At 41.9% G+C, this 24,539-nt stretch overlaps 1 protein-coding gene across 1 annotated transcript in view; it reads right to left on the reverse strand.

Moving 5' to 3' along the window:
* Positions 1-24,539, reverse strand: part of adcy2b (adenylate cyclase 2b (brain)) — a 58,470-nt gene that overhangs the window by 14,977 nt on the left and 18,954 nt on the right. The window contains exons 5-16 of the mRNA XM_060865622.1: positions 20,785-20,934; positions 16,071-16,219; positions 14,524-14,635; positions 14,312-14,439; positions 9,076-9,234; positions 8,603-8,735; positions 6,893-7,069; positions 4,543-4,586; positions 4,373-4,453; positions 4,122-4,191; positions 3,599-3,696; positions 2,204-2,288 (exon numbers count right to left, since the gene is read on the reverse strand). Coding sequence (XP_060721605.1) covers positions 2,204-2,288; positions 3,599-3,696; positions 4,122-4,191; positions 4,373-4,453; positions 4,543-4,586; positions 6,893-7,069; positions 8,603-8,735; positions 9,076-9,234; positions 14,312-14,439; positions 14,524-14,635; positions 16,071-16,219; positions 20,785-20,934 — 1,386 coding nt within the window. The remainder of the gene's footprint in view (positions 1-2,203; positions 2,289-3,598; positions 3,697-4,121; positions 4,192-4,372; positions 4,454-4,542; positions 4,587-6,892; positions 7,070-8,602; positions 8,736-9,075; positions 9,235-14,311; positions 14,440-14,523; positions 14,636-16,070; positions 16,220-20,784; positions 20,935-24,539) is intronic.

Raw genomic sequence — 24,539 nt, forward strand, 5'->3', positions numbered from 1 at the left:
TCAGGCAGTTCACAGAGCAGCAGGGCAAATAATAGATCACAAATGTCCTAGAAGATGGAGGTGATCTAACAAAAGCATAAGACAGGCTTAATATTATAATTTACGTGACAATGCACCCAAATGCACTATAGTTATAGATACGCTTTGACACGTTTTACATTAAATGCACTGTATTTGTGGATAAATACAGAGAAAAGTATCACAACTCTCTATTAGTGATATAAAGGACAGATTGAGGGACTTAATTAGAGAAAACAATAACAGTTTCCAAGTGAATCACGTCATTTCCTTCCTTCAAGTCTTGTCTGTGGAGATCTGAGAGTATTGTCCTTGTACGTGATGTATTATTTGTACAGAAGAGCGAGAAACAAAATGACCTTGATCCAACGGTACTTGTGTTGTTTTCTTTTCCTAACAATCTGCAGCTCTCGAATGCTTCTTAGCTCGACGCTTATTAACATTTACCGCTTATTTTTCTGCAGAACAGCGGCCTTCCTCTGAGCATGTGCATTTGAAATAAAAAAAAAAACTTTTATTTCATCGAGTGTCCAAGACATCCTGCATCCAATAAATGCAGAAGAAAAACAGGAACACTCAAGATGACATATTCTTTGCCAAGTAAACCCTGATAACGGATTAACGTCTACTATTCTACCAAACTTTCCTATTATTTACTATTAGCTTATTCTTAGGATTTTCTGCTGTTATAATTGGTTGGTGCTGTACGGTGGAACATTTTTATGGTCTTCTGGTCTGAGAACCACAAAAAATCTACATATATATTTTGACTATAGTCAATTTCTTAGTGAATAGTAGATTTAAACTAAACCAAATATAAGTTCTCTCATCTTCTACCGCTTATCCGAACTACCTCGGGTCACGGGGAGCCTGTGCCTATCTCAGGCGTCATCGGGCATCAAGGCAGGATACACCCTGGACGGAGTGCCAACCCATCACAGGGCACACACACACTCTCATTCACTCACACACTCACACACTACGGACAATTTTCCAGAGATGCCAATCAACCTACCATGCATGTCTTTGGACCGGGGGAGGAAACCGGAGTACCCGGAGGAAACCCCCGAGGCACGGGGAGAACATGCAAACTCCACACACACAAGGTGGAGGTGGGAATCGAACCCCCAAACTTCGAAACCTGGAGGTGTGAGGCGAACATGCTAACCGCTAAGCCACCGTGCCCCCCAAATATAAGTTTACTGAACCTATTTCTAGACATTTTCTTTTACTAATCTCAAGCTTAAAATGTTCTCATTCTTTTGGTAGATTTTTGCTTTGCCATTCCCAGCTTGCCTACAAATAACCTCAATAAACTTAGATTTAATTTAATATAATTCAGTACAATTTTTTTTTAATTAAAGTATAAACAATACATTTTGTTTCTTTCATCCATCTGACTGTAAATATCTGTGTACATTGGTAATATTTCATTGTTAAGGCATTGTAATGCCTCATAAACCTCTAATAATAAGTCAGTGATAAATTAAGTACTTTATGACCCAGAGTTCTTTTATTCTGAAATATGTTGGGCCGGAGTGGGGCACGGTGGCTTAGTGGTTAGCACGTTCGCCTCACACCTCCAGGGTTGTGGGTTCGATTCCCGCCTCCGCCTTGTGTGTGTGTGTGTGGAGTTTGCATGTTCTCCCCGTGCCTCGGGGGTTTCCTCCGGGTACTCCGGTTTCCTCCCCCGGTCCAAAGACATGCATGGTAGGTTGAGATAAGCACAGGCTCCCCGTGACCCGAGGTAGTTCGGATAAGCGGTAGAAGATGAATGAATGAATGAATGTTGGGCTGGAAGGCATAGATTAAGTGTAGATTTTTATTGCAAAAGTTATTGTTTGCATAGCAATATCTGTAACATGGAAAAAACACACTTTTATTTAGTGGCTTTGGAAGGAGTCTCAGGGCTTTGTAACAAAAGGAAAGTCTTCAGGACAAAAAAAAATATAGCTTTACGTTCACTCGGAATCTTGACAACTGATTATTAGTGTTAGGGTGTATGAGCTAACAGGAATAAACTTGTTTTTAAGAACTGTTTTGTAATCTCTGGTGCAGTATAAGAGAAATAAAACACCCAGTGTTGTCCTGTTAGGAACTTTGTGGTGGCCGCTTTGGAACGCATCACACCACAATCCTCACAGAAACCTGACTAAACCCAGATTAACATTAGAAGTTCACTCACCAGGATGCGACTAGCGAAACACAGGATGAGGATAAGAGTGAGCAACAGGAAGGTCGTCCCGAAAGAAACACTAAGCACAGCGGTCCTGTATGAGATGAAACAGGTAAAATGAGGAAGCATGCACACACACACACACACACACACACACACAAAAACACACACACACAGATTATTTATGGTGACATTGAAAAGCATAATTCTGCATTTTTTCTCTTTTTCAGCTGGAAATAGGAGCATAAATAAAAATCCACCCATTATTATATTACACAGCAGAATTTATTGACTCAATCTCATGATAAACAGCTGAAGACTTTATTTCTTTCTCTGAAGACAAAACAAAAAAAGTTATTGAATAAAATGTGTGATCAGGTCATAATATTCATTCCCCAGTAGCTTTATTATGGATAGTGTTATGAATGCCATCTGAACAGGAATGATAATTTTTCTGTTGAATTTGACTTCACTACACTCTGACACTAATGTCACTGTTAATAAAAAGACCAGGCAAGAAATAAAAGTGTCACGGTCTGTCACGCAGCTCGTTTAATGCTGCTATAAAATGTATATATAACGGCAGAGTGAGGAAGTGAAGACGCATTAAGGAGACTAGAGAGAGAAAATCAATGTGTGCTTTCAGAAGTCTGAATGTGTTTCTGGCTGACACACGTGCACTTCATTAGCATGATGAAGAAGTCGAGCAAAAGAGTTTTCTGTCTGACTCCCTACATTCAAAAGGGCATAATTTTCGGGCTCTTATTTAAAAATCCATATCAACCTACATCTATATGTCACTATCACACATCAATCTTTTCATTGTGGTTTTGGGTCGATGTCTTCGCCTCGCTCCGGCTCAGACTGCATGGCTAATGTGATATTATAGTAGCTAATGTGGCTTTTACGTAGAGCTAAATGGCTTCTGCTAATTATTTTATGATTATAGGGCAAAGTGAGTGAGTGAATGAGTGAGGGAGGGAGGGAGGGAGGGAGGGTATGCGTGAGGAAGAAAAGGGAGTGAGAGAGTGAGCAAGAGAGGGAGTTTATGAAAGGTTATGAAAGAACGAGGGAGGGAGTGAGGGAGTGAGGTAGTGAGGGAGGGTATGGGGTATGCAAGAGGGAGGGAGGGAGGGTATGAGTGAGGGAGGGAGGGATGGACGGAATGAGAGCGTGAGGAAGTGAGGCGGGAAGAGAGGATATGGGTGAGGGAGGAAGGGAGGGATGGTATGAGTGAAGGAGAGAGGGAGGGCGGGATGTATGAGTGAGGGAGGGAGGGATGTTATGAGTGAAGGAGAGAGGGAGGGAGGGAGGGAGGAAGGAAGGGTATGAGAGAGGGAGTGAGATAGAGAGTGAGTGAGGGAGTGAGTGAGGGAGTGAGATAGAGAGAGAGGTAGTACTTACTTTGGCAAAACTAAAACTTGCACGATGAAAATGCAGAAGAAGATGAAACATGAGCAAGTGACGTAGTACTTAAAGGCTGGCAAGGCTGTTGCTCTATACTGTAATGTATAAAAATATAACAAAACATGTTATCATGACAAAATCCTTAAATAAATACCAAGAACTTTCCTAAGCAAGTGTTCGTAAGGCTTCATCACACTTCTGAATCCATGTCACATGACTTGGGTGTTGTGTCAACTTCAGACGTCGGAAACAAGCTAATGCATGTTTGAATAATCCTTCATAAAGGTTTATGTCGATTAACGTGATGTGTCAAAGGTTTACCAAGGTGTTGATCAGCCTTATGATCACAACCTTATGTAAAGTATCACCCAAAACCTAAAACATTGCATCTTTAACATCAGAGATATGAGAGACAGAGACAGAGACAGAGACAGAGATCTTTAACTGAGACATAATAAATACTAAGACATGTATAGAATGCCATTATTTTGCATACATGATGACTCGTAACAATCCATACCTCTTTCTCCAGAGTCTTATTATGAAAGAACAGAGATATCCTTTCGATATCCTCAGATTTCAGCCACTGTCTGACAAGAGAAAGAACAAAAAAAGATGAGGACTCATACTTTACCCTAAGTAAAGGTCTAGTAGATATAACGAGTCCTGCAGCAGTGGAAAATCTTCTGACTTTGCTCTTTAATAGTGTTTGAAAGCGTGAAAGGATTTCGCTATATAAATGAGCTCAGGGAGAAAAGTAGGGCCGGTCACTTTTGTGCATTGATGCCGTCGATTGTACGAATCATCCGCTCGTTCAGCTCTTCCTGGAACCTCTTCTTCTGGGATTTTGTTCTGAAGAAGAAGAAAAGTGACTCGTGAGCAGTCAGAGAAAGACGGATCAGGACGGTGATGAGTTTCTCACTGACGGATGAAGGACTGACCTTTCTGATCTCCCGGTAAAATGATAGTGTCCCATTGGCACATCCTAAAAAAAGGTGGGACAAACGAGAAGCATGTAATAATAATAATAATAATAATAATAATAATGCTTAGAGAATGCCAGGTTCTAATGATGAACATGGTGATAATGAAAAGCCAAGGGGTTTCACTTGAACATCAGGTACTTCTAAATCATCATCATATCATTTCAAAATGAACGACAAATAATCCAATACCGAAATGGTCTGTGTTTGTGTATGCTTATTAACCAACGAGCAATAATATCTAAATGAGTTTTTTAAGTTTTAATATCTGCGATATCCTTTAATCGAGTGCTTAATTCAACCATGCAGAAGATATAAAAAGAACTAAAAAGAGAATACTGAATACTGCATTTTATGACAGTCATATTTACATTGGGCCTAGACGAGGCAATCAAAGGAATATTACAGTGCCTGTAATCTAATCTACTGCTTCTGTAGAGTAAGTGTCATCGTTAACAGGGACAAGATTTTCAACACGTTCCCTGTACAGAGAAAGGCACAGAAATCCTGTTTACTCCAAACTCACTTATAACGGAAATCTGTGGGGCAACAACGTCAAAACATCCCGGTTCACCCCGGATCTACATTGTTTCCTAATACCAGAGCTACTTAACCAAACGCAAACAGGTTCTCCACCCGCGCATCATGATTATTACTATACAGTGATACCTCGAGATACGAGTTTAATTCGTTCAGTGACCTTGCTCGTATCTCAATTTGCTCGTGTCTCAAAGCAATTTTCCCCATTTAAATGAATCGAAATCCCATTAATCCGTTCCAGCTCGCATAATTTCCACTCCAGTTGTTTTGTTTATGTGTTTTGAATATGAAAAATGTGCAGTACATGTATTTATAAATGACAAATATTGTATAAAAACATACAGTAATAAAAGAGAATGTTAAAAAAATAAACTGGTTTTACTATAAAGTGTATTATTTACCTTGGAGATGTTGAGGGAGGAATAAGCAGGCGGAGGAGTTAGGAGGAATTACACTTTCACTTTCGTTCACTTACTCGCTACTGTACACTCTTAATGCTACTTTACACTTAAATGGAACTTAACTAAACTTCACTAAAATGAATGAACTTAATTAATGAACCCATGGTTTTAAATGTGATAAAGTTGTTCTGTACGCAAAATAAAAGCGCAACATACGAGCACAGCTTTACACAAGTGTTAACAAAGCGAGCTACACAAACACTAACCGAGTGAAACGCGGGAAGCTGAGGCGGGGGAAACTTTGTTCCGGCGGCGGCTTGGATGCTCGTATCTCAAAAATTTGTTCATATCTCAAGGCAAAAATTTGGTCGAATCACATAGCTCGTATCTCAAAAAATTCGTATGTCAATGCACTTATATCTCGACGTATCTCGAGGTATCACTGTGAGACTCAAATAATAACTAGAAGGGTTATTGGGGGGATTTCTAAAAGAAAGACCTGCTCTCTGCTGTAGTCCTGATTATTCTAGGTACTAATAAAGAGCTTGCACATTTTGAACAACACACATGAAGGATCATAATAGTTCGCTCAAGTACTCTGTTAAAGTGCTACACCGGGACAATAGCGTTAGACTTTATCCTTCTAGTACGATCTCTAGACTAACAGGAGCTTGTTCGTGCTTCGACGCATTACACATGTCCAATCTGGATGCAATAAAAGCATGAAGAGATTATGTATCATTTAATATCATTACGTTTCTTAGGGTGAGATGGAATAAGGCAGCTCTGTATTATTATCTGCATGAGCTTTACACCAGGGACTGGAGTCAGTAAGTACACAGAGAACTTTCATTGCTGCATGTTATGTAACAACATTTAATACTGAAAGAAAAAGGGCAGTAGTTGAAGTCAGGTAATAAAGGCTTTGGTAGAACATTGATGAATTATTTGGTCAGCTGTATTTGTAGAAGAGAGTAAGTCTTAAATCTGTATAGGAACACCAGAAAGGTACAGCATTAGTTTGGCTTTTACTCCAGTTTGACTTTATATTTTATAACCTTCATTGTTAGTTCAGCAACTGCCCTTAGGCTTCCATACTGAGAGTATGAAGGTTCTCTTTTCTTTTCTCAGTCAAAATACTAGCCCAAAAAAAAGTGGTAATTGTATATACTTTACACCTTCAGAAGACAGAAATGATGAAACGTTCCCTTAACATTCCCCCCAATTTATCCCCTATAATCTCTCCAGCTCTGAGTAGCAATCATACCACATCATCCACAGTGGCTGTGGCATTTTTGGGATTTGAACACGCGAACTCTTTTCTCTTTCTATTGCTGTCACTATTCTGTGTGCCTCAGTGGACTCACGTGTGTGTTGATCTTGCCGTTCTCGTTGGTCATGCTGTCTCTGTGGTGCAGGTTGGCGAAGGGCTTTGCTGCCCCCCAGGACTCCAGGTATTGAGTCATACGCACAGACGCTCGCATCTTCGCCCCATAAAGAACCGGACGAGGACGGCAGTGAAGATGCGGGCTGCGTCTCTCTCCCTGAGTGATAAAAACATCACACACAATCAAATATGTCCATATAACTCAAATAGGACAGACATGAAAATGACATAGACACAAAAAGTGTCTATAATAAAGTGAATATTATGAGACATGATTAAGTAATAAGCTTATAAAAACAATTAAGACTTATGGCACAAATACACATATGTATATAGGAAACAGATGATAAGCATGTGTTATAATTCTGCAGTATATTATGTTTCAGCTGGATATAAAAAGGGATTGGAAGCTGACTCACAGCATTAATTAACATTTCTTTTACTTATATACACACATATATATATACACACACACCAAACCCAACATAATGTAGGCAGTGTTCAAGGAAACAGTGTCAACGTTCAGTGAACCAAATAACACTTTACAAGAGTATAATCAATATTTTCAGCTCTGATGCAAATCAAATCAAATCAACCTCATCTCTAATTTAGTGCACACACCGGGTCAAGAAAACAGAACCACCCCATGCACCGGCACATCTAAAATAAATGGCCGTATTTTAAAATGAAATAGATGCTGTTAAAATGTTGGCAAGCAGAGTGATCTCTGTGGGCAGAGAGAAAACCCACGCACAGATACATGTCTAAAGCGATAGGCAGCCTGAAATTGGCTGAGTTACATCCCGTGTTGTGCCAAGTTGTACTGTAAATAGACACGTTTCAAAGTGAGCGTTTACGGAGGACGGCTTATGTTGAAGCTGATGGTACGGTAAATTGCTGTAAAGTTGCTGCCAGACACAGGGACTGTAAAACATTATGGTAGGTGTTTAAAGGGAATCATAAGAAGCGATGATGCTGTTTATACGACACCTTTTAACAGTTTGCCGAACCGTGTGCTACACAATGGAACACAACCACATGGGCAGAATGTAGGGGTTTGACAGTCTGGATCAAAGAGTCCACTGCAATTCTAAATCAACACATTTTGACTTAGACCATGACACAATATTATAAAACCTTGTATGTTACATGTTCATTTCTTATCACTCACTCACTCACTCACTCACTCACTCACTCACTCACTCACTCATCTTCTACCGCTTATCCGAACTACCTCGGGTCACGGGGAGCCTGTGCCTATCTCAGGCGTCATCGGGCATCAAGGCAGGATACACCCTGGATGGAGTGCCAACCCATCGCAGGGCACACACACACACACTCTCATTCACTCACGCAATCACACACCAGGGACAATTTTCCAGAGATGCCACTCAACCTACCATGCATGTCTTTGGACCGGGGGAGGAAACCGGAGTACCCGGAGGAAACCCCCGAGGCACGGGGAGAACATGCAAACTCCACACACACAAGGCGGAGGTGGGAATCGAACCCCCAACCCTGGAGGTGTGAGGCGAACGTGCTAACCACTACGCCATCGTGCCCCCCCTCATTTTTTATCATATTGAAAAATTGTAAACCTAACCATAATGTAGCTAAAATGGAAATATACGCTTTTAATGTTCCGTACAGTACATATACTGTAAAAAACAAATGTTTTGATGGTTTGTACCTTTGGATTGATGACGAGGTATGTGACAATGCCGTGCTCTTTCAGGTACGAGTCTCGGACCTGTCCGTCTCCCGCCTCCACTTTGTAGGCCCCTTTCAAATGTTCCAGCGTCACAGAGGAGATGTGAACTCGGCTGTGGAGGACAAACAGGACATGACAGAGCACTTCAATATCAACACACACGTAAAACATTACGTCCTCTCATGCAGCCCGCACAGAGGATGGTATATATATTTTATTTATATATATATAATACAAACAAGGCAGTGATGTAATAAAAGACCCAGGGCAGTGTACATTGTTTTGTTGCTGAACAAAAAACTCATCAGCCACAAGCACCTTTCACAGCGCTCTCCACAGTGTGTTTGGCTGAACATGAAGAGCCCTTGTTAGATTTCGCACTGTTGATAACAGATGTAAAAACACATGCACAAAGAAAGGGATCACGACAAAAAACACACACAAAAGCTCACCCAGGTACACCTCCAGCCTCCATGTGATTGGCCAGAGTGACATCATGTGACCAAACATCATACTGCCATTTCTGGAGGCCAATTACACCGCAGAGCACGTTGCCAGAATGCACTCCAACACGCATGTTAATGTCAACGCCTGTGGCATCTCGCACCTTCCTGCAACAACACGACACATTTCAGCACTCTAGCTTGCCCAAGATTGTCATAGAGACATTTTCTTGTGTGATAATTGATACTCGTTTTGCTCTTTTTCTTTCGCTTTGCTTTCCCAGTGCACTTTACTGGTTGACTAATGCATTTCATCCCACTCAGCACTAGAATTGTTTTTGGTTAGTCCACTTTAGGCACTTTAGCCATCTACAGTCAGTCATAGAGCAACGTAACAAATGATACTCAGCAACCACATCGGGAAAGTTTGGTTTAGCCTAGAGGTGTGTATCATGACTGGATGTTGCAACAGTCGTGAGATGAGTGTAGGTGTTTTCACTGCAGTCAGATATGAGCCTTTTTTAATTAAGTTTTTAATCCATAGTCACTGTCTGGTCAGTGACATGTGATATAAATTAGACTACTAGTAGTTGGGAAATTGAACGATTTGTTAGAATATAGTGAGAGGGTGGGAAAAAAAACAGTCCCACTGTCATCTCGAGTTGAGACCTATTCTGATCTGGAGTGACGTAGCTGAAGTCGAGGAACCGTTAAAGCAAAAATTCATTTGACATCGCTGGGATGCCCACCGCCATGCCCACCACCATGCCCACCGACATGCCCCCAAACACAACCCCAACCCACCCTTGCAAGTATTCCCACAGGCATAAAGGTAAACAAAATAAAACCTTTACGCCACACCTACTTTGGATTTAATTCACAGATAGTGGCATTGCATTCCACATGGAGACTGCATAAGATATGAGAAAATGTCATCACGACTACGGACGAGTGTACAAATGATCCTCCATCTCTCACAAGCTATAACCCAGACTATCAAAATAAAGCGAAGTTAATAGTGTGTGTATTTTAAATGAAACTTTTCAGGACCAGTTAGCATAAATTATATAGTATAAATAGAGCAAGGCAAAATATCACAAAATTCAAAAATAAAAATAATGTTGAACTTTGAACTTTGGCAAGTTTTATTAGAATGAGGCTGGAGCTGATTTCTTTCTGGATGGCCGTGTCAGTTGGTTACGTCCGGTTTTTTGGATGACTAATTTAAACCTACTTTATGAGAAACTAGTACTTCTTAATAATACTGGAGAGTAAATGATACAGACTGGTGCCACTGTCTAAACTGGTCTGTACAAATGAACAGTGTTTGGTAAAGAGACCGTGAAGAATCCATCAGAAATTCTGATATATAGTGTGTGGAGTTTCAGGTGATTGGATGTACTGTACATCCCCAGTGCCACTGTGACTCAACCCATGTGATAACACTACAGGCTTGTTATCGCTGAGGCTGAGCATGAGTGAGTCGGCATTCCAACAAAATGAGGTTAGTACTTCAATAAAAAATGAAGTCGGAAAATAGGTAGTTTTTCTGAGCCAGAGAGGCATTTTGAGAGAGACAGTAAGACTACACACTTCAGTATGGAGCTGAAAGCTTATTAAAGTTTCCCTTAATCAGATATACAATGAAGCCTCTTCACAATGAGTTGCTATTATTCATTCATTCATTCATTCATTCATCTTCTACCGCTTATCCGAACTACCTCGGGTCACGGGGAGCCTGTGCCTATCTCAGGCGTCATTGGGCATCAAGGCAGGATACACCCTGGACGGAGTGCCAACCCATCACAGGGCACACACACACACACTCTCATTCACTCACGCAATCACACACTAGGGACAATTTTCCAGAGATGCCAATCAACCTACCATGCATGTCTTTGGACCGGGGGAGGAAACCGGAGTACCCGGAGGAAACCCCCGAGGCACGGGGAGAACATGCAAACTCCACACACACAAGGCGGAGGGGGGAATCGAACCCCGAACCCTAGAGGTGTGAGGCGAACGTGCTAACCACTAAGCCACCGTGCCCCCGAATTGCTATTATTATTATTATTATTATTATCCATCCATCCATCCATCTTCTACCGCTTATCCGGGGCCGGGTCGCGGGGGCAGCAGTCTGAGCAGGGACACCCAGACTTCCCTCTCCCCAGACACTTCCTCCAGCTCCTCCGGGGGAATACCGAGGCGTTCCCAGGCCAGCCGAGAGACATAGTCCCTCCAGCGTGTCCTAGGTCTTCCCCGGGGCCTCCTTCCGGTTGGACATGCCCGGAACACCTCCCCAGGGAGGCGTCCAGGAGGCATCCGGAACAGATGCCCGAGCCACCTCAGCTGACTCCTCTCGATGTGGAGGAGCAGCGGCTCTACTCTGAGCTCCTCCCGAGTGACCGAGCTCCTCACCCTATCTCTAAGGGAGCGCCCAGCCACCCTGCGGAGGAAACTCATTTCGGCCGCCTGTATCCGGGATCTTGTCCTTTCGGTCATGACCCAAAGCTCATGACCATAGGTAAGGGTAGGAACGTAGATCGACTGGTAAATAGAGAGCTTCGCCTTGCGGCTCAGCTCTTTCTTCACCACAACAGACCGGTATATCGACCGCATCACTGCAGAAGATACACCGATCCGCCTGTCGATCTCCCGCTCCATCCTTCCCTCACTCGTGAACAAGACCCCAAGATACTTAAACTCCTCCACTTGAGGCAGGAGCTTTCCACCAACCCGAAGGGGACAAGCCACCCTTTTCCGGCTGAGAACCATGGCCTCGGACTTGGAGGTGCTGATTCTCATCCCTGCCGCTTCACACTCGGCTGCAAACCGTCCCAGTGCACGCTGAAGGTCCTGATTTGAAGAAGCCAACAGGACAACATCATCTGCAAAAAGCAGAGACGAAATCCCGTGGTCCCCAAACCGGACTCCCTCCGGCCCCTGACTGCGCCTAGAAATCCTGTCCATATAAATAATGAACAGGACCGGTGACAAAGGGCAGCCCTGCCGGAGTCCAACATGCTCCGGGAACAAGTCTGACTTACTGCCGGCAATGCGAACCAAACTCCTGCTCCGGTCATATAGGGACCGAACAGCCCTTAGCAAAGGGCCCCGGACCCCATACTCCCAGAGCACCCCCCACAGATCACCACGAGGGACACAGTCGAATGCCTTCTCCAGATCCACAAAGCACATGTGGACTGGTTGGGCAAACTCCCATGAACCCTCCAGCAACCTGGTGAGGGTATAGAGATGGTCCAGTGTTCCACGACCGGGACGAAACCCACATTGTTCCTCCTGAATCCGAGGTTCGACTATCGGCCGAATTCTCCTCTCCAGTACCCTGGCATAGACTTTTCCGGGGAGGCTGAGGAGTGTGATCCCCCTGTAGTTGGAACACACCCTCCGGTCCCCCTTCTTAAACAGAGGGACCACCACCCCAGTCTGCCAGTCCAGAGGCACTGTCCCCAGCCGCCACGCGATGTTGCAGAGGCGTGTCAACCAAGACAGCCCCACAACATCCAGAGACTTGAGGTACTCAGGGCGGATCTCATCCACCCCCGGTGCCTTGCCACTGAGGAGCTTCTCAACCACCTCAGTGACCTCAGCTTGGGGGATCGATGAGTCCTCAACTGAGCCCTCTGCCTCTGCTTCCTCAGTGGAAGACATGTCGGTGGGGTTGAGGAGATCCTCGAAGTACTCCTTCCACCGTCCGAGAATGTCCCCAGTCGAAGTCAGCAGATTCCCACTCTCACTGTAAACAGTGTGAGCAGGGCACTGCTTCCCCTTCCTGAGGCGCCGGACGGTTTGCCAGAATTTCTTCGAGGCCAACCTATAGTCCTTCTCCATGGCCTCACCGAACTCTTCCCAGACCCGAGTTTTTGCCTCTGCAACCACCTGGGCTGAAGCTCGCTTGGCCCTCCGGTACCTATCAGCTGCCTCCGGAGTCCCCCGAGCCAACCAGGCTCGATAGGACTCCTTCTTCAGCTTGACGGCATCCCTTACTTCCGGTGTCCACCACCGGGTTCGGGGATTGCCGCCACGACAGGCACCAGAGACCTTACGGCCACAGCTCCGCGTGGCCGCATCGACAATGGAGGTGGAGAACATGGTCCACTCAGACTCAACGTCTCCAACCTCCCTCGGGATCTGGTTGAAGCTCTGCCGGAGGTGGGAGTTGAAGATCTCTCTGACCGGAGACTCTGCCAAACGTTCCCAGCGGACCCTCACAGTACGTTTGGGTCTGCCAAGTCTGTCCAACTTCCTCCCCGGCCATCGGATCTATAATAATTATTATTATTATTATTATTGTTGTTGTTGTTGTTGTTATTGTTGTTCATCATTTTTTATATATTGACATTTTCTTCTTGTTAGACAGTATTTTGGTTTCAATACACAAAATTTCAAGTGTATTGTATACATGTCAATGTCAAAAACCTGGAATGTAGATCATTATTTTGCACTTTAAACTGTACTTCATCCTAATTCGCTATTTTGACATGAAAAGCTTATGCAAAATATGCAAAATCTTTGTCTCTAAGTCTTACACTGCAAACGCCGGACGCTCATGTTGGTAAATTCAGGTGCTTTCATGAAATAAATAATAAATCGCAACATTTCTATATACAGTATGCAAAAGCAGTAAACTCTAACGAGTAGAAACGAAATCAATATTTTAAGCACCTTTAGCCTTTGAAGCCCACATCCGCTCTCTCAGGTACACCGTGAAGCAGTTTTATAAGAACATTCTAAGCATCTCGGAGAACTTACTACAGATCTTTAGAACATTTCGGCTCACAGTTAATTCTGCCTCGAAAACCTTTATGATGATTTTTTTTTTAAATGATCCAGCAAGTTATTAAACAGTAGCTTAACATTACTTTCTTTAATTACAAAGAAAAAAATGAACGCTTGTTAATATAAAACATTATATTTTACACTTATACATGAATACAGAGTGAAAAAAATGAAAATCCTAAGATTAGAATATTTGGGAGTCTAAAATAACGTTCACATCAATAAAAAAGACTTTTTTTTTTCAATGAGAGCTGGTTGTGCCACCCACCGATAAACGTTATTACCATGGCAACCAGTTGCAGGAACGACTACTGACCATGTCAGAGTAGATTTGCTGTGATAAAATCGCTGCATGTGTTTGTGTGCATAAGATTCTTGCACAGTCCTGTATATGTTTAAGGATCAAATCAAAGAAAAAAGAGACAGAGAGGTGTTGATTTACTTGATGGCCTCACACATGTCCAGTCCCATCTTTACACAGTTCTTGGCGTGGTCCGGTAAAGACTCAGGCAGTCCAGACACACAGTAATAACAGTCTCCCAGTATTTTAATCCTCATGCAGTCGTTATCCTAAAAAAGATCAAATTAGACACAGCTAGGAGAAACGGTGAATCATGTCACTCATGCGGTAAGAAGATGTGATTTGTGCATTACCTTGGCTATCTGGTCGAATTTGCCAAAAAGCTCATTGAGCATGTGCACCAGTTCTCCTGGAGAGCAGTCGCTGGCCAGACGCGTGAACCCGACGATGTCTGCGTACAGAATGCTGCCGAAAACGTTAAGAGGCCTTTAAGACTGTGCAGGAGAGAGTGAGGCAATCTGTGATTGGATTAAAGTATCTCTGCTCTACACTACACCTACTGAAGCACATCTGAGCCTAGGCTTTTAATTAGGACCAGTAGAAACTCCATATTTCACAGTGTATGTTGTACATTCTGATCGATTCACACAGGATCTGTGGATAAATCGTGAGTACGAACGATCGCCACGCAAACAAATGTTCGGACCCTTTTTATACCGTACCTGCGAGATTATTAGTAGGTCACATGACCCTAACATGCATCTAGTCTGTACTTGTGCTAAGAACTCGCTAGTCCATAATACAGAAATTTCATCAATAATTTTTACTCAACAATCAATCATTTTAATTTTTTAACAATTCCTAAAATAGAACAATTTTAATTTTTTTTTATCAACGGTCAATAACTGAGTCAATAATGAATCATTTTAACTTTTTAAAAAAAGTAAAAATGATGAATTCTAAATGTATTTTATCAGTAATTTTAAGTCAATAATTCAATAATAATAATAATAATAATAATAATAATAATAATAATAATAATGATGCCGTCAAGAAACATTGTCTATATCTTATTATTCCCTGCTTTTGCTTTTAATTTTAGAAGAACAACTGGAAACCCTCTTTTCCAACTGGATATAATGAAGATTTTAACACCATGTCTGTGTGAACAGGATACAGCTGTTATTTCAGTTATTTTAAAGAAGATAAAATAAAGTGTCATTTCTTGATATCGGCATGGAGTCAGAACATAATTACTGGTGATGGATAATAGATTCAGACTGAAACCTCAGCTAATAATGATTAATCATTATAACGAATAAATACTCCATGTAAAAGTCATCCAGTCCACATAGTTTGGATGAGGATTAATAAACGTGCGAAATGTGAAGTAAAGCAGAGACTCTGCACTGCGACTCCTAAAACCTCAGAGAAAACCATCAGAGAAAACAATCAGGAGCGCTGCTCATAATGACGAGCGCCATGTCTTCAGCGTGCTCTCACCGTGATGAAAACAGACTACATCTTTGAAGTGGACAAAAATATCACTTCAAAAAAAAAAATCTAATAAAATAAAAGAAAGCACTTCTTGTCCTCCTGCACAGTGAGCATGATTTAAGTGGTATTTTTTTTTTCAGTATCAGTATCAGCTTTTAAGGAGATAGAGAACTTTCCACAGAACTAGGCTACTCGTATTTGGGTTATTTAACTTTTTTTATTTTTGTCCTACTTGCTGTAAGTGAGACCTATTTAGCTGTGAGAAACACCTGCATCTGTACTGTAAGGTATACAGAAATAGTAGACCATCAGTTAATCTAGGTGTGTGTGTGTGTGTGTGTGTGTGTGTGTGTGTGTGTGTGTGTGTGTGTGTGTGATTGTAGTGTAGTAGTGTGAGTCCTACCTGACGTTGGTGTGTCTCTGTACATAGAGGTTGTGGAAGTTGTTAGTGTTTTCCGTCTGGCCGCTGTTTGGCTCCTTGAGCCTTTGGATGATCTCTGACTTCATCACAAGAGCGATGTGGGCAGGCAGAAGGGACAGCAAGAGACGCTCCTATCGGTCAGAGTGAAGAGAGTGAAAAAATGAGCTTGGATAGATGTGTTTTCTATCATTTATTTCTCATTATTTCTATTGTGGTTTCCATGCAAACCTTTTCTAAACTACAGGGAACGTATTCATGAAAATTCTTAGTTTTATTCTTAGCGACAAATTCTAATAAAATTCTTAGAAATGTGAGTGTTTTTCTCTTCAAATGAAAGAAAAGATGAAGGTAAAAGTGATTCACAAAACACCTTAATCCTTAGAAGAGCTCTTAAAGTCAAAAAGCGTTAGGAGTCGTGTGGAGGACTTTTAAGAGATTTAAGAGTTTCTTTAGGAGAAAATAGCCGAAAGTTGAAGAGGGAGAGGAAATGTGTTGTATACAATATTTAATAATGATAGTGAGTTAATACGATGATACAGATTAGATCGTGTAGGGATTATCTTTGTGACCAATCGTATCAGAGCTAACATGTCAGAGATGTTTACATTTACGTTTACGTTACAATGCAGATGTTAGCGCATCTCTATTATGATCGGTCGTGAACTGAATCCCTACACGATGTAGTCATATCATGTCTTAACATAGAGACAAAGTGAAGTCTTATAATAGACCAGATTTTAAAAGCGATACTATTTTTTTTTTATTTTTATTGGACAACCTATCACCTAGTAACGGGTTTAGCCCCGCCTCCTCTCTGAGATAAAGGTTTTTGTATTGTCTTTGTTCAGTGTTGCTCAGAGTTTGGTCCTGAATCACTCTGAGGATAAGATTCCTAGCTAGAAATTTTAAAGTTCTTTTTAGGTGCTCTCTGAGATCTTTCTTAAAATCTTTATGAAAACGAGCCCAGCTTTTTGAAAGGTTCTAAAAAGATTTAAAGTTTCACAGAAAGATGGCAACACACAGTGATTGTTTAAAAACAGCTAAATAAGAAATGATAACCTTTTTTTCAATAAATGTTCAACAAATTCCAACTGTTCCTCCTCTAACGATTCACCCTTGTGAAATGACAGCGACCAAACTGTGAGCGTGAAAGCTAACACGCGAAGCTAACACAACTCACAAGGCTGCGTCACGTTCAGCGTAACAGACACAGAGGAAAGCATTTTCAGCCTTCATCCGCATACACGAGCTCCATCATGTCTGCTGTGATTGATAGCGTGCAGAGAGCCCAAAATATATCACATTTAAGCCCAGAAAGTGGTAGCGCTCTTCTGTGTTTCAATGATATGGTGTAATGTATGATTCGGTGTAATGTTTCACAGACATGTTAACATTCATTCATTCATTCATTTTCTACCGCTTATCAGAACTACCTCGGGTCACGGGGAGCCTGTGCCTATCTCAGGCGTCATCGGGCATCAAGGCAGGATACACCCTGGATGGAGTGCCAACCCATCGCAGGGCACACACACACACTCATTCACTCACGCAATCACACACTAGGGACAATTTTCCAGAGATGCCAATCAACCTACCATGCATGTCTTTGGACCGGGGGAGGAAACCGGAATATCCGGAGGAAACCCCCGAGGCACGGGGAGAACATGCAAACTCCACACACACACAAGGTAGAGGCGGGAATCGAACCCCGACCCTGGCGGTGTGAGGCGAACGTGCTAACCACTAAGCCACAGTGCGCCCGACATGTTAACATCCGGCATCTAATTACGCACAGCATTCAATAGGCTTATATCTAAATCAGGATGGCATTTAGCTACTCAACAACTTGTCAAAGCGTGACATTCAACTTGTGAGGAAATCTCACACGCTGTAGCTAGCGAGGTTTTAGACTATCTTTAAGCAGACTAATTTACTAAAACTGCATTTGTTCAAATGTCTCGTCTGTCAAAATGAAGTTCAATAGTCAATAAAGAGACATTTTCTCCAGACGGTCAAGCTTATTTATGAAAAAAACTGATGTATGCAGCGTTACCTGAACAAAACAGACGACCAATCATTTAGTTAATCACAGCAACACCGGCTTCAAATCGCACCTCGAATTAGATACGGTTAATAGGCAGCTGTGCTTGTTATTTGCAGTGTTCTACGTCCTCTTTGTTCTGCGCAGGTCAAACCGTGAATGAAGGAGCTCAGAGTGCCTGACCTGTGCGCATATTTTCATGGCATTTTAAACAAAGCACGTAGACCTGCTCCGTTAAAACGCTGTTCTCAAAAATAAATCCACTCACAAACTCTTTCAGGTTCGGTGCGTGTGCTTTAATGACACAGGGACAGCGTTAACAAAAAAATAGAGGAAGAAGTGTCCTAATGACAGCTAATCGCCTTGTTTATTATGGGGAAGGTAAAGGGCTTTTATCAGCTCAGGAAAATTGAATTGAAAATTAAATAGAGAGAGAGAGAGAGAGAGAGAGAGAGAGAGAGAGAGGATAAATTATTCCAGTCAGTTTTGGACCACCTTTCCAATCTGTGTCTCGGGAGGAAATAAAGTAATTAAGCAGCCTGAGCTAAATTGAGCGATTACATAGTAAAACAGAGACACGTCTGTCTCTGCTGTCCCTGTTTAGTAAAAATACCGTCACACACCGGCCACACTGCAGCCCAGAGTGATGAACGATGTACTGAGCGGAGAGCTGCCATCCATCTCAGCTGTAATTACAGTCAAACATAAAAGCATATGTGTGTGTGTGTGTGTGTGTGTGTGTTAGAGCGAGAGATGGAAACCTGTAGATCATAATTGCACAGCGAAGAAGCCACAGCGAAGAATAATGAAATTACAGCTCTGTATGCACAGGTCTGGATTGTGAAGCTTTTTAGAATTAGCTGGATTTTGGAAGTGCCCACCATCCACAATGAGGATAATCGTTTCAAAGTTATGTTATGTAAAGATATATTTTTAACGTGCAACATTACGAAGAACAGGTTAAACGATCTGTTTATCTAGACTGAGAAGCTTAAATCCAGAATAGAATGATATGTTTTTGATTATTCCTAAAAAAAAAAATTTTGATTATTAATTATTTTTATCCTGAGATAGGCACAGGCTCCCCGTGACCCGAGGTAGTTCGGATAAGCGGTAGAAGATGAATGAATGAATGAATGAATGAATGAATTATTTTTATATGATTATTCCTCTCTTCATTTTTGCCTTCTAATCACAGGACAATTAACACCCTGGAAAGGTGAAGGCTAACCGTTGCTTTCTTTTGGAACTGATGCTCGTGCTGCATCATGGGGTGGTGTAACATAGTGCTGTCTGTCAATATCTACATACACGAGCTCACAGACACAAATGAGCTGTTGATAAACACAAATGGCTGTGATATCATTAATATTTAAGCCTGAGATCCTCTATCAACAGTGTGTACGCTTTTCTGTCGCGTCTTGCTACTGTATGTACACTGTTTTAACTGACATGTCCGAGTGTTCGGATTTCACTCTTTATTGTATGCAAAACATTAAGATCGTCTATGAGATGGTGTCAGGACAGAGATTTATTTATCATTAATTTACTAATAATTAATTGTTTATCCTGCAAATTTCCAGTAACAGTAATTATGTAGTTATTAAGAAAAAGCAGCTACCTTTTTAACACAGTTTTGTGAGAACACCACTAAAAATAAGACACTAATAGGCTGCTAACGTTGCCAAATTTCTCTGTTAACAACTTATTCATTTTTAGTATTATTTCTAAAAGTTATCCTAATACAAAAGGTATCGTTGCTGGTCCAGAAGGAGGGCAACTGTATCACCGAACCTTTAATATCATGTGACACACAATAAAATCAACAAACAAAGGCCAACCAAGAGGAAGTTTCAAAGCACGCAGTGCCTGGAAAGGAAGGATAGGGTGGGAGGGACAAGGAGGGAGCTGTTTTTGGCCTAAAGATCTCTGCCATCCCACCCGTTCAATGAATATCAGTAATTCTTTTGTTTTTAACTGCATAAATGACTCATACTCAACCCTCGAACCTCCACTACTCCTTTTGAGTCCACTACTGCGCAGCTTTTACTCCATCACACTAGTACAGTATCGTCAGGTTGCGTTTGTAGAGACATCTTATTTATGACACTTTTATGAGATTTATGAGATTTCGTCCCTTCAGTTGGTTGATATCTGTGTAACAGGTTGAAACAATTTTTAGATACCAGACCTTTTTTTAACCTGAAGATCAAAATTCAAAGTTAACCTGTTTACAAAACCATATGCAGCATGTAGTGTAATGCTGTCTGGGTCTTAAAAACAGATCCAATAAAAGTATGAATAAAAATATACTAGGAATTTAATTTAAATTACAATAAAAGAGAATTTAGAAGGGGGGGCACGGTGGCTTAGTGGTTAGCACGTTCGCCTCACACCTCCAGGGTTGGGGGTTCAATTCTCGCCTCCGCCTTGTGTGTGTGGAGTTTGCATGTTCTCCCCGTGCCTCGGGGGTTTCCTCCGGGTACTCCGGTTTAAGCGGTAGTTGGGATAATGAGTCGTGATAAACATAACATCAGTACACAACATAATCACAGAATTCTACTGAAAATAATCATCTGTGCAAAGGTGTAACGGAGTTAATGTCCTCCCAGTTTAGATGATTCTACAATTTTTGACACTTTAGAAAATTCTTACCTGCTGATGTTTCTCAAATTCCAGTTTGATGGGTGACTTGATGCAGTTACACATGTCCTGGTAGGTCTGTTTCAGAGCGAGATCCATCAGGTGTTTGTGATAGGCACCTGCCATGTTCCCACAGATAAATATGATGATGTTGGCCAGCATCTGTAAACACAGAGACAAAAGAAAAGCAGGCTTTGGCTTTTATTACGTTCTGGATCGCTGCTTTTAGTATCGACATTATCAGCCCATGCATGAATCCCATGTGGTGTTGTATCGTGTTATCGGGGTGAGTCGGACTCATAAGGTCGAGAATAAACGGCGTTTGCAAAAACATAGTCGTATCTTACGCTGAAAGAGTAGAGAGGACAAGGGAATTTAGACCCGTTTTGGTGTGTCCATGTCATGTCACACTCCACACTGGTGTTTAATGGCTCATATGCAAATAGACACTCAGCGCTTTGAGAATTTATAGTATTTTAGTAGAAGTCTTACTGTCTTTTTCCTGGACTACTGTGGGTAAATCAAGCTGGGTTAAAAGTTCTAATAAAACACACGGTTCGTTTTCTTCACGCAATAGTAAATGTTAATATTAAACCCATTTCTGCTCTCTGAGAATATACAAAGGTGTGAAATGTGACGTGACGGTGACACTAAGTACGGTGACCCATACTCAGAATTTGTTCTCTGCATTTAACCCATCCAAAGTGCACACACACAGCGGTGAACACACACACACACCGTGAACACACACCCGGAGCAGTGGGCAGCCATTTATGCTGCGGTGCCCGGGGAGCAGTGGGGGGGGGATTCGGTGCCTTGCTCAAGGGCACCTCAGTCGTGGCCGGCCCGAGACTCGAACACACATCCTTCGGGTTACGAGCCAGACTCTCTAACCATTAGGCCAGGACTTCCCCCTTGTTTATCTTCATCCAATAAAATTCTGTGTAAGGTTATCAACAGTCTCACACTGAAAGCCAACAGAGTCCTGACTCATTTTAGATAACAAAAGAACTCATTTCTTTATGCTGATTAAAAATATCCCACAGATTATCCCTGATTTTCATTCTAGCGGAGGTATGAAACACCAGTGTGCTGGAACAAAGGGTTAAGATATCTAAAGCACATACATGACTTAAGGAGACATCGTTTTATAAATAGGCGCTCGCAGGAGAACACCAACTGCCCAGGTCTGTAGACTTTCCCCTTCCAGACACACATGATTACATGGCATTGCTTTGTATCAACAGGAAGAAAGGAATGAACCTTCCTAACTGTGGCATCTCTGGGAAATGAACGTGGGTGCCAGAGACAGGATGTAGCCAAGAACACCACTTAAGAGCGTCAATCATTTTAATTAGCCTCCAGGACCTCCGGACATTATTACTCAGATGTACACTATTAGCAGGTTACACTGGCCCAGCAGCAGCAATTACACTCTTCTCTTCAACAATTAAGAGCACACAAAAGCAGGAGTGTCACAGTTGTGTGTTTTTTCCTGAGAAAACAATGTTTGTCCTTTAATGGTCACATGTAAAAGATGATGCTGAGTGATGCTGAGTGTCTCTTTTGTCCTTTTCAGTAATCCTTTTTTTCTTTAGCTGTCGGATTGAGTTAGCAGGAGAAATATCTAGAAAAATATCCCGCCTCTGCCTTGTGTGTGTGGAGTTTGCATGTTCTCCCCGTGCCTCGGGGGTTTCCTCCGGGTACTCCGGTTTCCTCCCCCAATCCAAAGACATGCATGGTAGGTTGATTGGCATCTCTGGAAAATTGTCTGTAGTGTGTGATTGCGTGAGTGAATGAGAGTGTGTGTGTGTGCCCTGCGATGGGTTGGCACTCCGTCCAGGGTGTATCCTGCCTCGATGCCCAATGACACATGAGAATGGCACAGGCTCCCCGTGACCCGAGGTAGTTCGGATAAGCGGTAGAAGATGAATGATTGAATATCTAGAAAAATACGAGTGCGGATGTGATATGCAATATATTTTTTTTATTCCAGTGTAACTTAAAACTTGAATGACTATATTATGCTAATTAGTGCTAATTTGCATAATACATATATACATATGACATACATTTGCATGAAGCAAATATTATATTGAAATATATCTAGTTTGTTGTACAGTTTGGTGGATGAAATGTCACTCAAAATTTAGCATCAGCGGGTGAAATGATGTAGAGACTTGGAAAACGAGTCGCTGTGAGAAAACTGCTAATTAAACCCATACGGTTGGATCACCAAGAATTATAACTGTAAGACAGATAACAGTCTTTAGAGTTTGCACAGAGTGGTTGAAAAACACGATTACCTAAAAACATCCGGTGAGCATCAATTATGCTGACGGAAACACCTTGTTGATGAGAAAGATCGGAAGACCGATTGGCCGGAGCTGAGATGCAGTATCAGTTACAGTAACTCAGATAACCACTTTACAACCGCACTGAGCTGAAAAGCATCTCAGAAACCTAAACATGTCCAACGTTGAAGAAAAGATCAATAGAAGACCACATCAGGGTCCAGTTCTGTCAGCCAAGAACAGGAATCTGAGACTTCAACGGACACAGACTCACCCAAATTGGATGATATTTAGCGTGTAATCGGGTTTTTCCTGGAAATGAGGCCTCTGGCTTCTTAGGAACATCCTCAATAAAGAAAAAAGTGTGTTTATGGGTCATGGGAGAACTACTTTAATAAGTACTTCTGCTAGCTTTAATTACCATGTGCTGGCTGTAAAAGGCAGCAGACAAGATCCAGGCTAGTGAAGAGCGCTGGATTAATTAGTAATCACACGCTCATGGATTCACACTGCTGACTCATCACTAGGGCTCATCGGGATCAGGACAGGCTCACAGACACATGCGTACAGCACATGAAGTCATACTGTCGCTCCTGAGTGTTAAGGGTTAACAAACCGAAATTCAGAAACTTTTCATTTCTTTTTTGGGGAAATAAACACAGAAAGCATGAGCTGAAAGATTAAAGTGTCAATGGGACCACTGTAGGAGAAGAGAGAGCGGGAGAGCGGACAAGCCGCCATTAGTTATTTTAGCAATAATGAAGCTTACCACAGCGAGATGTGCAAAATATTCTAACCCACAAAAGAAAAAAGTGCGTAATGATTGTTAGCTTTTATACAAGAGTCCAATTCATCTAAAAATGGTTTCTTTCAATGAAAGAGCAGCGCAATGACTAATCAGCTAGAGAACAGGCACATGGCAGCTGCTCACAAATAAAATAAAAATAGCTGTAAAAATGGACCAAACGCACCACGAGGATTGTGTTCGCTTTTAAGGAAGGGTTGTCACGACATAAATAGCTCTTAATAAAGAAATAAAGTGCACCATGCTTAACGGAGAACCGGCGGTTCGTTCTTGTTGAATTGTATTGGGCGAGTTGCTATGGTAACCGGGCTGATGATTAACCTCTGGTTAAAACAATCATTTTCCAAAAAGCTCCCATTTTGCTTGCTGCATGGTGCGATTTGGCAGAAATGTAAAGGGATCGTTTTTGTGTCGTTCATATTCTTGACTTTCAGAGGCACACGTCAATAAAATCTTCTTTTTTTGCATTCAGATACATTTTTTAAGATCTTACAGGCTATTTCTCTTGGACTAAGTGGGTCACCAATAAATTCTGATTACTCTGGAGTTACTACTAATGTAGTTTGCTAGAATATCAGGGGACATGTGCGAGGGGCTCAGGATGGAGAAAGGCTGGACTGTGACATGTTCAGGGTTTCTCAATGCCTGTGTGGTCGTTGTGAAACAGA

The sequence above is a fragment of the Tachysurus vachellii genome, chromosome 3 (assembly GCF_030014155.1).
Source record: "Tachysurus vachellii isolate PV-2020 chromosome 3, HZAU_Pvac_v1, whole genome shotgun sequence".
NCBI classification, from domain to species: Eukaryota; Metazoa; Chordata; class Actinopteri; order Siluriformes; family Bagridae; genus Tachysurus; species Tachysurus vachellii.